The following is a 19,842-nucleotide window of genomic DNA, read 5'->3' as shown; positions in this document are numbered from 1 at the left end:
TCCTGCTCCTCCCTCTGTAGTGTGCTACCTCACTTCTCATAGACTGCTCCGAACTGTTTTGGCTGTCAGCTTTATGTGAAAAAGATCACGTCTCTCCCTGGAGGTGGATGAATAGATGGAAATCTGGATGAATGTGAACGCTGGGATGATTTTAACAGATGGGACTAGGAGCAACCCTGGAGCATAATAAAGGTAGGAAGAACCTAAGTAAAGACCAGACACAATACAAAACCCACATTAGCATTTTGATCCATTCTTTTTTTTATTTTCTGATTTTTCCATCACAAAAGCCCGGAGGACTTTTTAAAAATCCAACTGAAGGCTCTAAAAGCTTATTTATTGAAAAATAATCTTATGCCCTTTATCTTTGTCCTCTCTTCTCCTCTTTCGTTTTCTGACCAGAGATGATTGCATTGAGTGATGTTACCTCAGACTTGAGTTTCAGTCTGATAAATTATTCTGTCCATCACAGGAGGAGGGGAGAAAAAGCTGGGGAGATAACCTGGTTGTCCATCATCCTTTGTCCATGTGCAGAGAGGAGATTGGATATTGACCTGAGGTTGCCTTCTCCAAGCCAAGATATTTGAAGACTTTGTCATGGAATGACAGTGTAGTCCCAATACTCTGCAGTCACATGCTTTTAAAGGGTATATTTTTCAACTGGAACCCCTTATTTTGGTGGGATACAATTCCAAAAAAATGAAATGTTGTGTATAATATCATCAGTCAGCATCTTGCAGAAACTATTATCCTGTACGTTTTTGTGAAAGTCTTTCAGCTTTGTGAGCGTTAACCCAGTCTCTGGACACTTGGAACCACTCGAATGCTATTTTAAAAAGGTTGTGGGTACTTTGAACATGTAACATATGTGAACCATTCGCAGAGCACCTCCTGTACCACTTAAACCTTTCTAATTAATGTAAATTGCCTCCCGAGGTGTTAGAACAACATTTAAGTGCTGCTCTGCAGAGATCTGCTCCGCATTTGCAAAAATAGGCAAGTGCTCTATTTATAATTATTAAGGTTGATGCGTGCGGTCCTTTAGCACAGAAGAGAGTCATAAACTGTTTTTTTAATTTAAATGAAACTACTGGTTATAACTTATTTTGCCAGTACCAGCTGGCGTTTGTTTACTTATACCTTAAAAGGGGCGCGTGTAGTCTGTGGATGTTAATTACTCATATCACAGAAACTGTGAAAAGCTGTAAGTTTCACAGCACTGTGCTAGGTTAAAAAAAAATGAAGGCAACACAATCCCAACAATGAAAGCTCAGTGTTTTGCTTGCTTTGCCTGTGAGTCACTCTGCTGCAGGTGAGCTGCAGGTGTAGCCAGTAAAAGATGCATTTCATGGCACATCTGCTTCTTGAACGGTCCACATGTTATGTGTTCAGTGTAGCCAAAGTGTCTCCAGTCTGTTGCAGTATAACATCTGTTATAACAACTACAGTCATCAAATATCCTCTGATACAACCCAGGCTCAGTTCCAGTGTAAACTCTTTAAATCCATGCATGCTTCTTCGTCACGAGCCTACATTTACTTTTCGAGAGAGGCTGGCTCTCTGCAACACCAGGTGATATGTCACAGCTCTACACTTTCTTCTCTTTCTCTTTGTCCATGTCTTTTCTGTCTGTCCTTCACGTGTTCTGTCATTATAGACAGTCTCTACACAGCGCCACCTGCCCATGGCGGAAGTCCCTGCAGGGGCAAAGACGTCTGTATTTAGGGGAGTGTCCTGCACAGCTGAAGAGTAGCGGTTCCCTCTGAAGGCCACACTCCTGCCGCACCACCGAGAAGGCTGGCAAGATGTGGTTAATCTCAGAGTCTACAACTTCACACTGTACGTCCAACCTGAGGAGTGAAAAGAGCAGCAGAAATCTAAAAAAAGAGATCACTGAGATTTATCAAGAAGATAAGATGAATAATAAAATTCACTGTTTCATCTCAGACATGTAACAGGAAAGTGGAACTGGCGTTAACCTGAAAATAAACGGGAAGCAGAAACAAGGAATGGAAACGAGTTCACCACTTTAATCACAGACGAACCAACGGGAGGAACTGAAGGAAGTGAAAAAGCTACGGGGAAGATGGAAAAAACTATGGAGCAGGTATGAGACATCAGCATGAAAAGACAAAGAGAAACAAAGAGGAGAGGCACTGTAAACCAAGACAGATAGAAAAACAACAGAAACAGAAAAATACTCGAAGGATGAAGTAAGAGCAGAGAAAAGGAGTTAAGGCTGAAAGCAGTCAGGTGGGAAATGCTCGAAGGAGAGACTCAACTGCTGACAGGATTTCTGTCTCGGAGCTTGAGAAAAGGAGATGTCTGAAAGTGAAGTTTCTGGATCAGCAGCCATGGGCTGGTACAGTAAACTAAATAAATATCAGAGTCATACTAAGGTCAGAGACGGCCTAAACTGTACTTAGTGTCAATCTTCAGTTTAAATAGAACGTTTTGAACTCTTAATCATTTCCAAAATCCAATTTGTTATGTTAAAACTCGTAGAATAGAACCTTTTTTCATTTTGGCCAGTTCAGTGGCTTCACAGCCTGCAGTCAGAACCACCATCCATCAAAACCACAGCTACAGATATTATTGCATGGAGTCTTTTAGATCACTCGCCTTTGTTTAAATTTGTGTGACGTACACAAAGATTGCTTGGTTGTTACAAATTCTCCTTTTAATTTAATTTAGACATGACAGACAGTGTTTCTACCACAGATGGTACTCCTCAGGTAACGCTGACAACGTGTGATGAGGTGTTGCTTGGTAAGTTGTAGGAGTGGAGTGTTTGATGAGAAAAGCTTGATTGTTGGGACTAAACACTTAATTAAAGCCTCGCTAGCAGGCAGTTTGTACTCTTGGCTGACCTACCCGCGCAGAGCCTCCTTGTTGTTGATGAAGTGAAAGTGAGCGGGTTCACAGATGAAACCAGCTGACTGGCAGGCCTCCACACAAGACTGGCCCTCTTGAGATACAAGCAGCCTGAGGGAGCTGAGAGGAGGCCAGGCAGGGGGAGCTGTCACATTGGATGCCCAGCCAAGAGCTGTAGTGTTGGGCAGGGGCACAAACAGAGGTCCCATCATCCTGCTGCCACCAGCGGACCCCTTTCTGGAGAGGTTGGCTGGAATGAAGGGAGGCTCTGGGGCACAGAAATCCTGGAGGTGAAATAAATACAATAATTTTTAAAATCAAATAATTGTAGAACTGTAAAATATTACCAGACTAAATAAACCTGAGTCAGTTATTGTCTTTACAGTAAAGTAAAGTGGCACCAGGTAAGTTGGGCCTCCTGTCGTTTGAGCAATCCTTTATAAGGCGCTGCTCCACTATCACAGTTACAGGCTATATCCAATAATGTAAGAAACTTTCATACAGGCTGCTTTTACCTAACGGCTGTACTCGAAAATGTGTCGACAACAAGAGCATAGAACCAGCTGCTTCTCAGGAGAACAGCAGCAACAGCTCCAGTCCTACACAAGATGCCTTAAGTATTGAGTGTAGGTCACTCAATTCTGTGCCTTAAGGCATCCAAGCATGTGCATTTGTCAAGTGCAACACACACTCACTGTAGTTATCTGCAGTTACGCTGGTAAAATGAAAGCAAACAGACTTGAGGAGAAGATGCATAGAGCACATGCTAATGCAGAGTTCTGCTTCTCAGAAGACACATTAATATTTTAGACCGATGGAGAGAAAGATGTTAAAAGATATTCACTCAGCCCAAATATTGTACATTTACTAAATACAAACAATTCAATAAATGTTATTTCTAATTTTAAAGCACATGTGCAGTTGTGGCTTGGGAAGATGCTCCAAATCAAAATATGGATGTTTCTGATTAACGTAAGTTTAACAACAATAAACACAGTGATCCAAGCATATAGAGTTATAGTTAAATGCAAATGGCAATTTTACATTTAAAAAAAGTGTTTAAAATCCTAAATATAAAAATATGATAAAACCTGTAACATGTGGAAAATGCAATAAAAACATGACGCTGCTCCAGATCAGAGTATTACTATTGCCAAAGGCTTTGTTTTCTACATTATAATAAGTGAAACATTAGAGAGTGTCGAGGGTGGGATAACGCCAGCTGTGAGTGTTACTGAAGCCTGTAACAAGGTGATGTTCTGACAAATGAGTATTCATGAAGTACTCAGACCCCATCCATCTTTGAACTCTGCCTTCATTTGCAGCTCAGCTACACACATTTAAATTTGTGTGACTGCAGCTTGCTCAGCGTTCAAGCTATCACCCTGACAAAATCTGTCCCGACAGGAAGACAGAAACACCTGCCGAGCAAAAATAAAAACTTGTGGTAGTTCCTGTTAAAGTAGATCTCTCCAGGATCATATCTGGCCACGGTGACATTCAGAAACACACAGGGAGACTCGAATCACAAGGCGAAGGCTATGCTATGCTACTGCAAACCAGCTGCAGGAAGCGGTTCCTTTAGAAAATCCAATTTGAACAGAAATGTAATTTAATGTTCTCCTGTTAGTCTTTCAACAGCTTTCCGGGTCCAAAACAAGCTGCAAGTCAGGAGTGAATAAAAGTCATCGAGAGAGCTTCTGTGGTTTGTCTAACATTTTGTGGGGGGCTATAAAAAAGTGCTTTTATCCTAGTCCTTCATCATCATTATTCCCACACTTGTGTTCTTTTTCCTTACTCATCCCTCCTCATTAGTGTCAGAAGACCTTCTGCTTTAAAGCCGGAGGGCAGATATGTGGCTCCTAATGAGAGTTAGCATGTCGATTAATCGCATGCCCACATACATGGGGTACATAATCTCACACGCACACACACACAGGCCTAGATACACGACGTCCTAGGTGCTGAATGCACATAGTCATGAAATATTAAGCAGTGTAAGGGTTCTGAAAGCTTCAAAAAAGAACGTATATAAATGAGAGACAAAAGAAAAGGAGAGTATAGGCAAAGCGCATATGTGCAGACATTGAACCGTAGAGATTTGTAGCGACACTCACCTGATGCTGTATGTATGCATGTACTCTCTCGAGCATGCCCTCGCAGGTGTATTCATAAGGCAGATAAGGCTCGACCTGAGAATCACACGTGAAAACACACAATCATCACCACGTTATTATTGCCACATTTTACTCGCAGTAAAGTGTACTTTTCGTTTTCCTTCCGCATCATTGTTCTCAGTAATTGCAATGAATTGTCTCTTCTCCTTGGTAATTTGAGCTGACGAATGTTTCTATTGTCAGGTTTCTGCGAGGCCTAATCACAGTATGTCACTGCTTGGAAAATCATTAGGCTTTATTTGCATACCAATAGATCATCTCCTCCTTTGATGTGCTGGTTTTATAACTAAAGCACACTTTTGATTGCTCTAATTAGAGATGAGCTGGAAACACCATATATCTTTTGTGTCTCTTGCTAATACCAACATGTTCAATACTTGCTAACAGACTGTCTGACACAAAAGCCGATGAATACGAAATAGTTGCAACTGCAGTGCTGGGATTAATAAAAAATGAATTTAGCAGATTTAATAAAGTGCTAGACTGCTGATATTCAACATCAGCCACACTGTACAAAGACACAAGTTCAAGTTTTATATGAACTAAAATGATCCTGTTACACACTCCAACCAAATGAAAACACATTTTTGTATTTCTAACTGCAAATACCAAGCTTTGGAGAGATCGAAGTGGATTGTCTTTATGACCTAATGCAAAGACCTGCCTTTGTAAATGATACATGACTCACTAAATTGCATTTCCAATGTGAAATCAAAGCAGTCTAATGTTCAACCATCTGTGAAATCAGACTTGGCCCATTTCAAGTGAAAACCACTGAGAAGCAAACATGCAGGGATGGTGCAATTTAAAAAGCTACACACTGCAAATCTGATCAAAGCCTTATGCTAATCTACTTTATAAGCAGGAGCAGAAAGCAAACATTTGAACAAGGGCAGGCACACAGGCTTCCTGCAAAAACAATCAATGGACGTGTCCTTTTTCTAACAGCGTTCTCATTCGCCTTTGCTTAACCAGGCATAGTGACCCAGGCCACGTTCGCATTTACAGGTGCGGCTTTGAGTGGAGCTTTTTGAAAAGGTGCTGGCAACACTGGCAGCAGATGGAAGCAAAGGTTTCAGGTTTTGTGTGTATGAAGGCATTTAGCACTGTTTTGCTCTATTTTTTATTTTTATCACATTTGTGTAGTTTAGACTTGTGACCGTCTCTTCTTTAAGTCCTTTCTCTTATCCTTGGCTGATGTAGACTTCACTCAAAAATTAAATAGAATGAAAATCCCATTTGCATGGTTCGCTAACTGAGAAGCTCTATATGATTTTCTTGGGTGTTGTTGTTGGTCTCATAAATCATCCTATCTCCAAACTCTTTTAAAAGATGTGCTTAACAAAACATTCTAACCGACTAGAGTCCAGAAAGCTGTGTTTTTTTTTAGCAGTTTTGACAATCACCCCTTTGTGGTTGTATACCTCCACCAATCAGTAAAATTGGAGAAGTTGGATCATTTATTCAGATTTGGACAAATGTGAAATATCGTGACAATGGAAGTAATCACTTGAAATGAAGGGAACTGGTCTTCTTTTTGGTTTATGAAGGCATTTCACCTCTTGTCCAAGAGGATTTTTCAACTCTGAAAACTAATGGGGAGTGCCAGATATTTAACCTGTAGTGAGGCTGTCCCCTTGGAAACAACCCCACCATATACCAACAATAATAGTTGACCCTGGGGTCGTATCATCCAACACCTTCATGACCCCAAAATAAATCCAGTTACCTTTATTTCAAGCCGTTAAGACTACCATGAACTAGATGCCTAAGAACCTACGCAGACCTGTCACAATCGACCTACTTCTGTTTCTGAGTTTGGCATTGAATAATGACTAGGCATCATATCATCATTTTATCATAACAAGTACGACCAAAATTTTGTTTATTAAGGTCAGAGTGACCTTGACTTTTGCCCACCCTATTAAGACTACTTCATGTGAACGTTAAAGTTAGCCACATTTAAAACGGCAATTCCCATAAGACATGGAACAGGGAATAAGAAAAGAAAGAAAGAAAGAGATGGAAAAGGGTTTTATTTGAACATGAGGACTTGTAGGCCAGAGATTGCTTTGTCTTGCATGACTGAACATGAGCCTCTGCCTCACACACGGTTTGTGTATGCCTGCGTGTGCCTTGAATTTAATGGCTGTAATGTGCAGGTGAGGCTGTGTGTACTGATACGTCTCATCTTTGCAATTCCAGTGTATGAGTTGTGTTTATGTGTTTGTTTGGGTGCTGGGGGTGGTGCGTGTATATGTTGTATGGGTATGTGTGAGTTTGCTCGGGGCATTGTGCCTCCAGTGAAGGGTGAAGTGGTCCATCAGCTCTTTCTCCGTGGTCTGTCAGTGCAGATGGAGAAGGCACACTAAGCCAGTGTTGCTGAACTGTAGCTTGTCTGACTACGCAGACGAAAAGATGAGAACAGCCTCTCTCACACTCACACACACACACACACACTGACACACACACACACACACACACACACAGAGAGCTAACACTACATATATCAGCTTTTGCCTAATCTCCCAACATACCATCTCTAATCTGCAAAGGGCAGACTGTTACAGCATGTTTAAAGGATCATGCAGACAGCTGTTTCCATGTTTCCTGCTTCCCTATAGACCGATGCCTTGTTCGAGTGTTACTGTGACTCGTATTCCATATGTAAAATATGTTGCATGTCTTGTGGGATGATGTGTGTTCACAGAGTTAAATGCCAAAAGCGTTATACCTCAGCCATAAATGTATCCAGATGTATGTATCCATCAGATTTGACAATAAATTTAAATATACCTTAGTGTATGCAGAACAAAATTACCATTTATAAATTCAAGAGGCCAGTTTTTGTGATGCCAAAATGGTTAGGATGGTCAATTCTCTAGAAATTCGAATCTGCGTGAAAACTAGTGATTCACAGCTTCACCTCTCTGAGTGTAAAATGCATCTGCAGTTTTGAACTTCAATAAACATTATTTAGTTTCAGATATAAAAGGTCTATCCCTGTATTTTAGAGGAGAAAATATGCCTGCTTGGCATATTGGATTTCTGTTTTATAAAGATTTTGTGACTGTGCAGATGCTTGGTCAGTGTACTCTCCATCTTTCAATTTTTCTGCTCATATAATTCATTTTTTTCAACATTGCACCCAATTTCAATGCTTTCTAAAAAGATTCAGTGTACCTGGCTGACTCTTTAATTAACCCTGCTCCCTCTCTCGGAAGCTAGCATCCTTAATCTATATCACATTCACTGAATTGAAAAGTTCAGCACTCTGCAGTATAACTCTGCTACCTACAGACGGCAAACTCCCTCTGGAGGACTTGACCACAGCAAAGTTATTGTGCTGTTTCATCAAAGTTTAAAAAACTGTTATTATGCTCACAGCAACAAGAGCAGGTCCAGTACTTGTATTTTATCACAGCTTCAAGGGAAAACAGAATAGAACAAACCGTGCTATCTGTAACTCTGAGTTATTCATCATTGAACGCTATACAAAAATGAAACGTTATATTACAAGAGCCAAACAAGGCACAAACCAACTGCAATTTTCCTGGCCACAAAGGCACAAAAGCAATAGGTGGATAAATACATGTAGCTATTCTTGGCATGTCTGTGAAAACATGTTTGTTAAAACAGAAAGAAACCCCAGAGATGTCCCTCTTTCAGCATGAAGAGAGCTTATACGAGTGAAAGAGCACCCAATCACGGTTAACCTCATTTATATACAGCAATGTATGATTTAACTCAGTGTAACTAATTAGTGGACATAACAGGATAAATGGTTATGTCTTTTGTCTTTATGAATTCTTTTTTAAAGCACTGTTATATGTGAGCACCTTGGTCCTCATGATTTCCTTGATAGCAGAGTCAAACTCCACAGAGTTGTTGTAGTCCACTGTCATGACGTGAGGTCGGCCAATGTACTGCTCTGCGTACGGGTGCTGGGAGAATACCTATAGAAAACAAATGCAGTGTACACAGTGACAGCTCTATAAATAAATATTTTGCAAATAAATAGCATCTCTACACAAAGACAACACTTTTAGCTGCAGAAAAATCAGTTTGTCTTTATCAAATGAATACTGTCAATCATTATTTTGTACAAAGACACATAAAAATAGTTATACTGTGTCCATTAGTGTGGCAAAAATGCAGTCTGGATCTAATGTTTGAGCCACTGCTTTAATGAATCTGTTGGCAGCATGACTGATTGTGGGAAGATATACATATAATGAACCTACCTCTCTAGATGTGGGCTTGCCTCGAAAAAACTCGTGATTTAGTGAGCTGTGGGGTGGGTTGAACTTGGGCTGGAGGAAAATGCAACCATTGGCTATAGCTTCAAGAGGGGCCGGGCCCTCGTATGGGAAACCAAAACCAATGAAGAGCTAGGAGAAAAAAAAAAGATAAATTAGGGATGTAATTTAGTGATTGTGTAATTTAAAAGCAGAAGAATTTAGTTTAGAAGTTAGAAAAGCAGAAGAAATGTCTGTAAACAGTCTGTCCATTAAACAGTGGTGACAATAACCACATAAAGTTCATGCCTTGGCCTTCCGCAATAATTGCTGCAGCTCGTGCTGGGGCAGCAGGCCGTGGTTCTTCACAAAGGCTGGGACCTCTGGAGGTCTCTGGGTCTCATAGTAGACTGTGCCGTGGACTTCCATGTATCTATGGAGAATCTGGAGGAAACTCTCTTTACCCTGCTGGAAGAAGATGGTTTGGTGAGACCGATGAACTGCGATGACATATAGATGGGTCGTATAGAAGAAAGAGTGTGTAATAGGAAGAACACCATAAATAAATTTTTTAAAAATGGTGACCTATCTTTTTTCTTATAATAATAAATATATAGTTAGAGTGCGGGATAGTCATATTAAATTAAGCTGAAGTTTGATATAATGAGGTCAAAATCCGTACTAGTAATCTTTCAAAGACAAAAGCTCAGGCTTCAGACTTTAAATGCTCCATTTCAGGCAGTTTTTACTCTAATCTTGGCTCTGTATGATGTCGGTCAGTGCATCTGCTCCAAATAACTAAGGCGCACAGCTCTGGCTGTAAACACAGAAGCCCCAGAAGAAAGCTGGATTGAAGGAAGGACTGCAAAGGGAGCTAAAAAGGCTTTCAGGTACCAGTTTAGCTCACTGGTTGAGCAGGTGACCACATGCCACATAAGTGAAATGCAGCAGCCCGGGTTTCAGTCAAACCTACAGGCCTTTGGTGCGAGTCTTTCCCAGCTCCCAACCTTTCTGTCAAATCTACAGTGCTTAACTATCCAATGAAAGCAAAAATGTCCCCCCCCATACCAAAAAGGCTTGTTTCACACAGTGGATAAAGTGGGCTGCACCAAGGCCAAGAATCCAAGAGTACAAATATGAAGGTAGAAATGAGCATCATAGGTCCTCTTTAAAGAACTTGCTCCACTACAGTGTGCTGAATATTTTCATGTCTTCTACCTTATCTGTGTGAATTTGTTTGAGCTACGGGAAGCTTATGCATATGTCATTTTATAAAGCATATGTAGAACAGATTATCCTCACATTATTGGTTCTTCTAATCACTATCCGTGCTTTTCAGTCACCTGACCGACTCACTACCCTGGTGGGCGAAACATTACTCTAACGTGACGGACAATAGTGGACAGTCGGTAGTAGTGCAGGACAGTGTTGGAAAGTGTTGCTTTTTTTCCATCTGTCTTGAGCCAAGACTACTTGGATCATCCATCAATGGAGGAAAAAGAAGATAGGAGGTAAAATTTGTGATCCATATTTTGCTCAGGCAGCTTTATTTAAGTCTCTGAAACAGATCCAGTTCGGTGACATCTACGTATATCTTGTACAGAATCCCTCACCTTACACTGATGCCAGGATGAACGCTTTAAGAGTACAAACAGCTACATGTATTTTCGATCTGGATGGGTGAATAATGCCACTATGTGAAAGCTGAAGAACAAGAAATAGTTCATTGTTGAAGCAAAAGTAAGTGCTATATAGTGCGTTTTGGTGACTTTTACAGTGTAGGGCTAGAAAACTTCTGTCTGTCACACTAATATTGTATCATAACTGTAAAGCTGTGCGAATATTTTTCCAATGTCAGGTAAATCATTTCTACAGTTTAAATGAGCCATCCGATAGCACAACAACTATGCAGCATTTTGGCTAAATTACACTGAAAAACGTTCAAAGGATGGATGAAGGACAAAGACCACAGTACTGTTTTTGCCCGCCTGGTGGGCGTGTCCCAGTAGCTCTTATGGGCTCTTTGATTTCCTACTTTATCTACAGGGGTTAAAAGGAGCAATCTAGTCCTTTTTTATTCAGTGAAACAAACACAGGGCCGTTAGTTTCATTTGGTTGAATTCTTACTTTCACCTATGAAAAATGCACCAAATACACATACCGAATATTTACATGTAGATGAAAATTGCCTTCTATTTAACCAGCAATAATTTTTGTGAGTTCTGCACTCCACTCATCCTATTACCTGCTGAGAAGTTTTCTTCACCTTTAATTAATATCGACCTTGATGTGAGACAGATGGTTGAATTTTGATGTGCAAAACAAAACAAAACAAATAAAAAAAACAAAACAAAAAAGAAATGAACAATCCTTAATAAAAAATAAAATAAAATGTCAGTAAACTCTGTGGAGAAACATCTGGCAGGCAGGTATTTATTTTGCTGCGCTGAGGCTTGGTTTTAGGCAGGATAAAGCATTGATTGTCCTTATTCACTTACTTACACTTACTTGTACATACTTCTCTCCTTTTTTAATCTAATAATATATACATTACATGCTGAGGGTGAGAAAGCCAGAAGGGCAGTCAAGGTTCAGCAGAATGACTGGGAGAAAAATCAGCTAGCATCAGTTAACAACCAAAATTTAATCATGTGAACGGTGCATAACCCCGACTAGAGTATTGACCGCCTGGCGTTAAGCAGCTTACGTTATCCCTCTGCTGTTGCCCCCCCCTCCCGCGCACACAGAGCCATAATTGGAGGCTGTAGTAATCGATAGCTTCCTCTGTGAGGATTTTCCCAGCCAATTAGGAGATTAGCTCAAGCGCTAAGTGCAGCAGACAACGACAATGAATTAGCTGGAGAAACACAGTTGTGGAAGAGTGCAGATTCCATAACCTGCACTCTCGCTTTGTGACTATGTATGTACAAGCTAACCGTCTCAGCAGGGAATGGATTAGGAATGCTAATAAATATAATCTGTTGTGCTGGTTTTTTGTCCCTTACCTAATTTGGTTTTATATAGATTTAAAAAAAGAAGTTTGTATGTATATATAATGTTGATTTCTGTGTGCACAGCATGACAGAAAGATACATGTTATTTGTTTATAGTACTTTCATACACATTTTTTTTTTCATATACAGCACCATGTATTTAAACAGTTAGTTGTAAGTCAGTGTTGTATTATTCAACTCTTTTGGTTCCTTAAATTAAAAATATTTCCATAGTATCTTCAATCTCTTCATGTAAACCAAATTTGTAGAACTATTTAATGTTATCTTACATAACCTTAACTGTAGTTTCCAAACTTCATGACAACTATACGGGGTGAATTTTCAAACTCATTAGCTTTAATTGTATTGAGGTTTAAAGTTGCAGCAAGACTGTTTTGCCTTGTTCAGCATTCTGTTGTTCTCCACGGGGTGGGAAGCTGCGCTGTACAAGTACAATATGTTTTAAACCAATTCTTCGAGAGCCAAAATTAGCTCCCCTTCCTCTCCAGTACCACAGTGAATAGTGGATGCACCAAGCTAACCAGCAGAGAAATGACATGCAGCAGCATGACCGGTCGGGAGTCAGACCTGTCTCTCATGTTGTATGCATCCTAACAAAGTTTGTATGCATTTCTAGACATGGAAACGATGCAACATTACTCTCCTTTTTTTTTTACTCTCCTGCACAAGTGTAGGATGTGAGATGAATATAAATTGGTAAAAGTAACACGTTCTTACCTGAAGCTAATGAACACCCATCCGGTGACAAGGTCCCCCACAAGGGAAAAAAAAAGAGTGACACAAAGAGAGTAAAGTAAATTGAGGCAGAATTGTAGCCAAACAAGCCTGCAATAATTGGTAGAAACAGCTATGTATTACATTTACTTCCTTCCTCATCAAACTGTTGCAGACTGTGCATTCATAACTGCCTTTAAGCCCATCTCTCTCACAGCCAACAACCATAAACTAATCTGGGGACTTGTGTGGGCAGACAGTAGAAAGAAATGGCAGCAAACAATGTTTTAAAAATCCTTTTAAAAATGCAGACAACTTTTTCTCAGCTACATTGAGTATATGAACAAGCAGACAGTTTTGGAGAGGAAAATTGCCTGTAAATTGAAGCTATACAGTTGTGTATAAAGAGCCCCATGAAGCAAACTGTAATGGTGCAAGCAGCTTGGTGCCTTTCTTCTGTTAACATTTCAGTTGATGGTTTAGAGTATTTGGTTTAAAGATTGTGTCTGCATACATCCAGGCTGAAAGACAACTGGTCTGTAGTGAAAATCTTTCTGCATATACAATGCAACTATTGCGCACTGCAGTATCTCTGGCAGCCTCACATTTTGTTTCTGCAATGTGAGTATGACCCCAAAATACACAACTACAACCATGAAGAATAGAAGTCTCCAACAGATGTTATGCATCCGTTGAGCAATGATTTAAAAAACAAACTAACAAAAGCACGCAGTCTGAGACTGCAAAGAGACATGCAATCAACGGAGGCAGCCTTACTCCACAAAAAAGTTCTCCAAGATGCTGAGAACAATCCATCTGCTGTATAAGAGAAGTAGTGCTGTAAAGTTAAAGGTTACTTACACCTGATTTCATTTTGTTTTTTTCTCTTTAGTGCACCATGTATGGAGTTAATCTATAAAAAATGAATGATCCTCATTTTACTCTTAGTGTACACAATATGAGATGTTTATGAGCTTATTAAGTGTATTGTACAGGTGCAAACATGTATGTATGTACCTACGAGAATATGCTTGGATACGTTACATTATATCTACTGATAATTCTAACAGTATTACATGTTATTTTATTATTATAAAAACTAGGCCTCCAAATAATTACTCGTCTTCTTCCATGGAGTCGTTAGTGGTTACCACTACACACAAAATTCACTAAAACAGAGTTACACTGACTGACTGCCATCTGTGTGTGTAAATTGTTGTCTGTACCTTCCACATGCTGGCTTCTTTCCCATACACTACAGCCATGTTGTTGACTTTGTTCTGTTGGATGCTCCTCTTCTCCGTCTCATTCAGCTCCTCCGAAACAAAGCCCATGAATGAGTTGTCTGGTGTGTGAGCTGAATGTATTTGTGTGTGTGAGTATGTGTGAGCAGCACAGAAAGGTAGGATATTAGTAGATGGAGAGAAAACAAAAGACAAAGAGAAAAAGAGAGATAGGAAGAAAGAAAGTTTTATTGTAAGTAAGTGAACGAGACAGGAAAAAGTACTTTATTTTTGAAGGGTTTAGTCAGCATGTTTATGGACTCTCTAAGCATTATTAATAGCGATTGTCATAAAGCCAGCTGCTGTTAATGGTAATTGTCTGAGCTGTTTAGTATGGAAATATATGTGATATTTTTTATGTACTCGCTGTGAGTTCAGGTATTTCTGATGATCACAACCACCCACGTTCAATCCACGGTTCCAAAGTTATGAGCTCTTATAAAATCATTTTTTTAGCACAGCACATTTTTATGCACTGGAGAACTCTAATAATTGGCCAGTAATGCTGCTCTCTCACAAGCGTTGCTAGAGGTTGAATCTGTCATTATAGCTTTGGACAGTGTGAAACGTGGCCGTCCACAGTGGGCCACATATGATGATATAATGACAATGATCTTACAGCCGAGTGTCAGCTGTAGCTAAACAGGTACGACACTGCAGAGAGTTGAACTGTGGAAGCAGAACAGAGCTAATTCTCAGTGTTTCAGTCAGAAAGTGACGAGACAGGCGGCAAGGAGAGCTTTGAAAAAGCAGATCAGACATATTGTGTAGCATATAAGAGAACCGGAAAAACTGGAGATAAAGCTCCGAAACAACTTGAAGGGATGCTAGAAGCTGCTGTTGCTGAAAATAGCTGTGTTAAACACATTGCTCCAAATTAAAATGAACAAGCAGTCAGACCTGTCAGAAAAGTGAAAACACTGAAATGGAGTCATTTTATTATATTTAGAATGAATGTCAACCAATGACAGGCCTTTGAATGTGTGTCTGTGCACGTATGCATGCAAGCTGGAGGTACAAAAACACCAATTCTCAAGCTGATGGTGTATTCTACATATGATATAAAAGTTAATAATAATAATAATAATAAAAATAATATAGTACATACGGAACATAGTCATGTACTGCCTTGCATTGAGGTTCCAGTAGCCCCAGTTGGTCCGGTAGCCATGAAGAGTTGCATACTCCTCGTGATTATAAGCAGGCTCCGTGCCAAAGGTGTCAATCACTCGAATATGACACCTGCAAAGAAAATGACAGACTCAGTTCATGTGTAATCCTGTACTACATTATTTAAAAAACCCACAAAAAATAATTAAAATGTCAGTATATTTTACTTCAAATGGTCCATGAGTTGTTGGCGGCTGTTAAAATGTGCCTCTTTGTCATTTCAAGTCAGTAAATTTCTGAATTTGCTTTAACCATTATTTAATTTGTAACATAACGTTTTCTAATGTGAAGCAGGATAGCAGGAGGATTTCTTCTCTAATCTTGGTGATGTCTGATAAGTATGAGCTCTGGATCATTTGTAGTATCCAGACTGAAGTTTGTTGGTGAATATGTCACAAATCTTTCTGGTTTTCCATCTTTGACAAAAGACTTACTGGCTGTTAGGTTTATATTGTGGATTGTCATTCATGCTTAAAAATATATAACCATATATTCTTAGAGGTGTATAATTGATTGTATATTGATAGGATGTGTGATCCTGCAAAAAATCTGTGTGCATCCCAGAGCGCTCTGGCATACACACTCACATCCTGGGGTCATGAGAGAGGTAGTATGATAAACACATCTATGTCTGTTTTAGTATAAGTGCCTTTTGTTTAGATGAACTGCTGGACTCCCAGGCCAGCAGGTTTAGGGAAGTCGTTTAGGGGGTCACATCTTGACCCCCACACCCACACACACACATACCTACACATACACACAGGCGGTACTCTTTGTTCACATGTATGCCTATGTAAGATATTATATGTTAATGGACCTATGCATATTCATGTAATCTCAATAAAGAGCAGTGCTACGAGGGGGCAGACGAGAGCGACTGGGGTCAAGCGAAGGAACGGCGCTTGTCATAGTTCTCTCCCTCGTGCACGAGATCAAAGAGCTCTGCTTGGTGTTCAATGCTTTTTGCTGTTGTAGTAGAATTGTCTCGTTCCAGCGAGGGGTTGTGCTAGACAGACCCATCACTGGCACTAGCTGACAGCCATAGATGAGCAATCAAACGTTTACACACAAAATCACCTGGATTGCCTAGCTAAAGCTACTTTCGGCTGCTCCCTTGCCACAAGGGGTCAGCAGAGTGGGTAGTGCCGCATGTTTGATTTAGTAGTTTTTACACCAGATGCCCTTTGTGATGCAACCCAAAAGGAGATTTGCATCTCCAGCTGGAATCAAACCAGCAACCTTTCACTTGCCAAGTAAATGTGCTAACAGTTACACCACTGGAGGCACTAATTGCAGTGTCTAACTAAAAAAAAATATAAAATACATTAACCCAATTCTAAAAGGTTCTATAGACCATACTTCATGTTGAATACATGTACAATTATATATTTAAATGCATTCGTGCAGCAGGTCATTCAGGTGGAATGCCACAATTAGAGTACAAGGCCATCAGGTTTCTCAAAAGTGAAAGGAGAAAAACAAGAAGCTGCCACTGGAGAAGCAGATAAATAACCAAAATAACATAAGCAACCAGCAGTGTCGCAGGTTTGACATAAAAATGACAAAAAAACAATTTTTAGAGGTCGGAGGTGCGATGAGCTGCTGATAGAGTTTTCAGGTGGATGCTTCGTGGCAAAGCAGTGAAGCATAACTGAGGTTCATAACATAATCATTCACCACAGACAGACGCGCATGCAGACGCAGAGCTCACTGTGCCCTTGTTTGTGACTGTGTTAAATCTGGCCAGTATGTGGACTCAGGGGGGATTAGAGAGAGCTAAAGGAGCAGAGTCCACTTCCTCAGCTCTGAGTCTTTCCTGGCAGATAACTGTGTGTCTGAGTGTGTAAAAGAGACAGATATGGGGTAATAAAAACATTCTGCATCTGGAGAGCAATTAGAAGGCAAATATTACATCAGTAAAAAAAAAAAAAAAAGCTAAACTATTTCCAGGCATGTGACTCTTCTTGTAGCCGTACACATGTAACGATTTTCAGATCCCAGCATTTGTGCATTACGATTTTATTTCAGCTTCGGTTTAGCTTTGTGATCTTATTTGCTTTTCAGAAACTGCAACAAGTTTGTGTCTGCAGTAAAACCCAGCCTGCCAGCTCCTTTCATTTGGCCATTGCCTTTCACATCTTAGCAGCCCCTTGACAGGCAGATGCTCTCCGACACAGCAGTGAAGCAAACGGTTCATGTTTTATGTTAGAGGTTAGGTTTTTTTTTTTCTATTTAAGCTGTTTACAGTGCAGAAATGGGTTTCTCTGGCTCTCCCATGATGGATATGTGTTGAACATTGGTGTAAATAGTGTGTTAAAAAACCACATATTTGCTGTCTGGAAAGCCTTCACCATAGCCTGATAGCTTTTGAACACCAACTGGATAAAATCTCATGTTTTCTACATTCGTTTAGATTATTGCCTCATTTTGCAAGAACTTCAGCTATTGTTAACAATTTTTTTTGTGCAATGCACTTACATAAATGTGTTAAACAAATAAGTTAGAAATGCAGGCTTTAAAGCTTAGAATCTGACTTCCTGCAACTGTGTTTTGGTAGAATACCTAGATGTCTCTTTCGCTCTTTTCTTTTCTTTTCTTTTTTTTTTTGCATTTACACAATTTCAGAAGCTTCAGTATTGACAGCATGAAAAATATTCCCCTCTGGGCATTTTATTCTTTTTACAGACAAGGTGACACCCCAATCTTGTTTGACAATTCTCAGATATTTCTGCCAGCTACTGCAGCATCCAAGAGGCCAACCAATAAAGTGACAAAGTTATAACCTGGAGAGTAACGTATCAGCAAGAAAACAACTAAATAAACAAGAAACGCCAAGCAGCGGCACATTGTTCATTCAAAGTTCTGAGGATGAAATTTTGCAGAAACTGTTGTGCTTCTATTTGTAAGGCTATCCGAAAGCTGATAATGAATTATTAATAACGAATGTTACTTTCACTCGTCTCTACCCCGTCTTCCTGCATCCCTCACTCCAACCTGCGGCATCACATATCGACCACTCTGAAATGGTGAAAATGTTTCTGCCACCAGATAAGAGGACCCAAAGGGAGGGAAAAAGTGGAAGAAGAGGGGATAAGCGTAGGAGTAGCTGAGCTGAATATCTATTGGGAGATCAGAGCACCGGGCTAATCTGGGTTAAACGGTTGCTCAGCGAGACTCGCCAGTCATCTGGGGTGAGGCGAATATGGCAGCATGGTTCATTGTCACCTGCAGTCTTGTGATGTAAATGTGATGTGGGATTATAAGAAACTGGGCATCAGTGGACAACACCACCAACATTTAATAATAAATAGTGCAAGCATTAATTCAAGAGCAACACGTTCTACTGAGTGACTCATTTTTATGTTTGAAATATGGATATACTCAAACCCATAATAATCTGAATTAAATCACCAGACTGATGCGATACAATAGTAATTAGGAAAACAACATGTTCTCCGAGTTGCTCCGAAGATATGTTGCTGTGTCGCAGATGTAATGAGCTACCTCAAGATGCTCTATGTCTTTTTTTGTTTTTTTAATAAAATGATGAATACATCTGTGCTTTGTTTGTGTAATTACAATGCCATTTTCCCTGCTAAAGCTTAGACCTCACATGCTGCTCACCACATGCCTCCTGCTCATGCAAGGTGTAATAGTGAAAAAGCATCAGACTGCAACGGGGGCTCTCCACAGCTCTGTGAATGTAACTAGTTGTTAGAGGTCAGCTGTTACTCAGGATGAACTACTCATTGCAAAGTACCTAAGAAACAGTTTCTGTGTCCTGTGTAACCCTGTGCTAATCATTCTCCTTCTTGTCTTTGGTTACACTTCTTACGTCAAGATTGGGCTCAGTTACACTCGTCCACACATTTTTCAAACAGAGAAGCAGAGATTTGTTACCCAGCTGGCGACCAGCAAACAGTTGGTCACTCACTGACCAACCTCAGTACACCAACAATCAACAGTGAGAAATACAAACTACAAAATATTCCTTAAATGCATCTCTCTGAAAGCAGTGAGCTGCAGAGTTATTCACTAATTCCACCCATTTACTGCAATCAACCCAGAAGCCTCTGCCCACTTTCTCCATCGCAGTTGTTTCCTTTGTTTGTTGAGCTGTCGAGATAAAATGTTAAAAAAACAGAATGACGTGTCTAAAACACAACTTATTGATTTTAGATATTATTGCTGTGTTTTTTCTTGTTGTGATTACAACAATTCTGAAATTTGATGAGATCTTTGAACATTCATTTACTTGGTTAATCTACTACACTTTTCAGACAAAAATTCACAACTGTTGACTTCATCTACAGTATTATGTATGTATGCATACGGTACAAATACTGCCCACCCTTATTATAACTGAAACTAC

At 39.9% G+C, this 19,842-nt stretch overlaps 1 protein-coding gene across 1 annotated transcript in view; it reads right to left on the bottom strand.

The window, feature by feature from the left end:
* Positions 1-253: 253 nt before the first annotated feature.
* Positions 254-19,842, bottom strand: part of LOC134629292 (alpha-1,6-mannosylglycoprotein 6-beta-N-acetylglucosaminyltransferase B-like) — a 112,200-nt gene continuing 92,611 nt past the window's right edge. The window contains exons 10-18 of the mRNA XM_063476516.1: positions 15,409-15,542; positions 14,244-14,374; positions 13,021-13,026; positions 9,599-9,757; positions 9,296-9,442; positions 8,891-9,007; positions 4,992-5,066; positions 2,875-3,158; positions 254-1,850 (exon numbers count right to left, since the gene is read on the bottom strand). Of these exons, the coding sequence (XP_063332586.1) occupies positions 1,652-1,850; positions 2,875-3,158; positions 4,992-5,066; positions 8,891-9,007; positions 9,296-9,442; positions 9,599-9,757; positions 13,021-13,026; positions 14,244-14,374; positions 15,409-15,542 (1,252 nt within the window). The 3' untranslated portion in view covers positions 254-1,651. The remainder of the gene's footprint in view (positions 1,851-2,874; positions 3,159-4,991; positions 5,067-8,890; positions 9,008-9,295; positions 9,443-9,598; positions 9,758-13,020; positions 13,027-14,243; positions 14,375-15,408; positions 15,543-19,842) is intronic.

Source organism: Pelmatolapia mariae, linkage group LG6 (assembly GCF_036321145.2).
Source record: "Pelmatolapia mariae isolate MD_Pm_ZW linkage group LG6, Pm_UMD_F_2, whole genome shotgun sequence".
Lineage (NCBI taxonomy): Eukaryota > Metazoa > Chordata > Actinopteri > Cichliformes > Cichlidae > Pelmatolapia > Pelmatolapia mariae.
The sequence above is the reverse complement of the archived record's forward strand: the minus strand, read 5'-3'. Positions and strand labels throughout refer to the sequence as shown.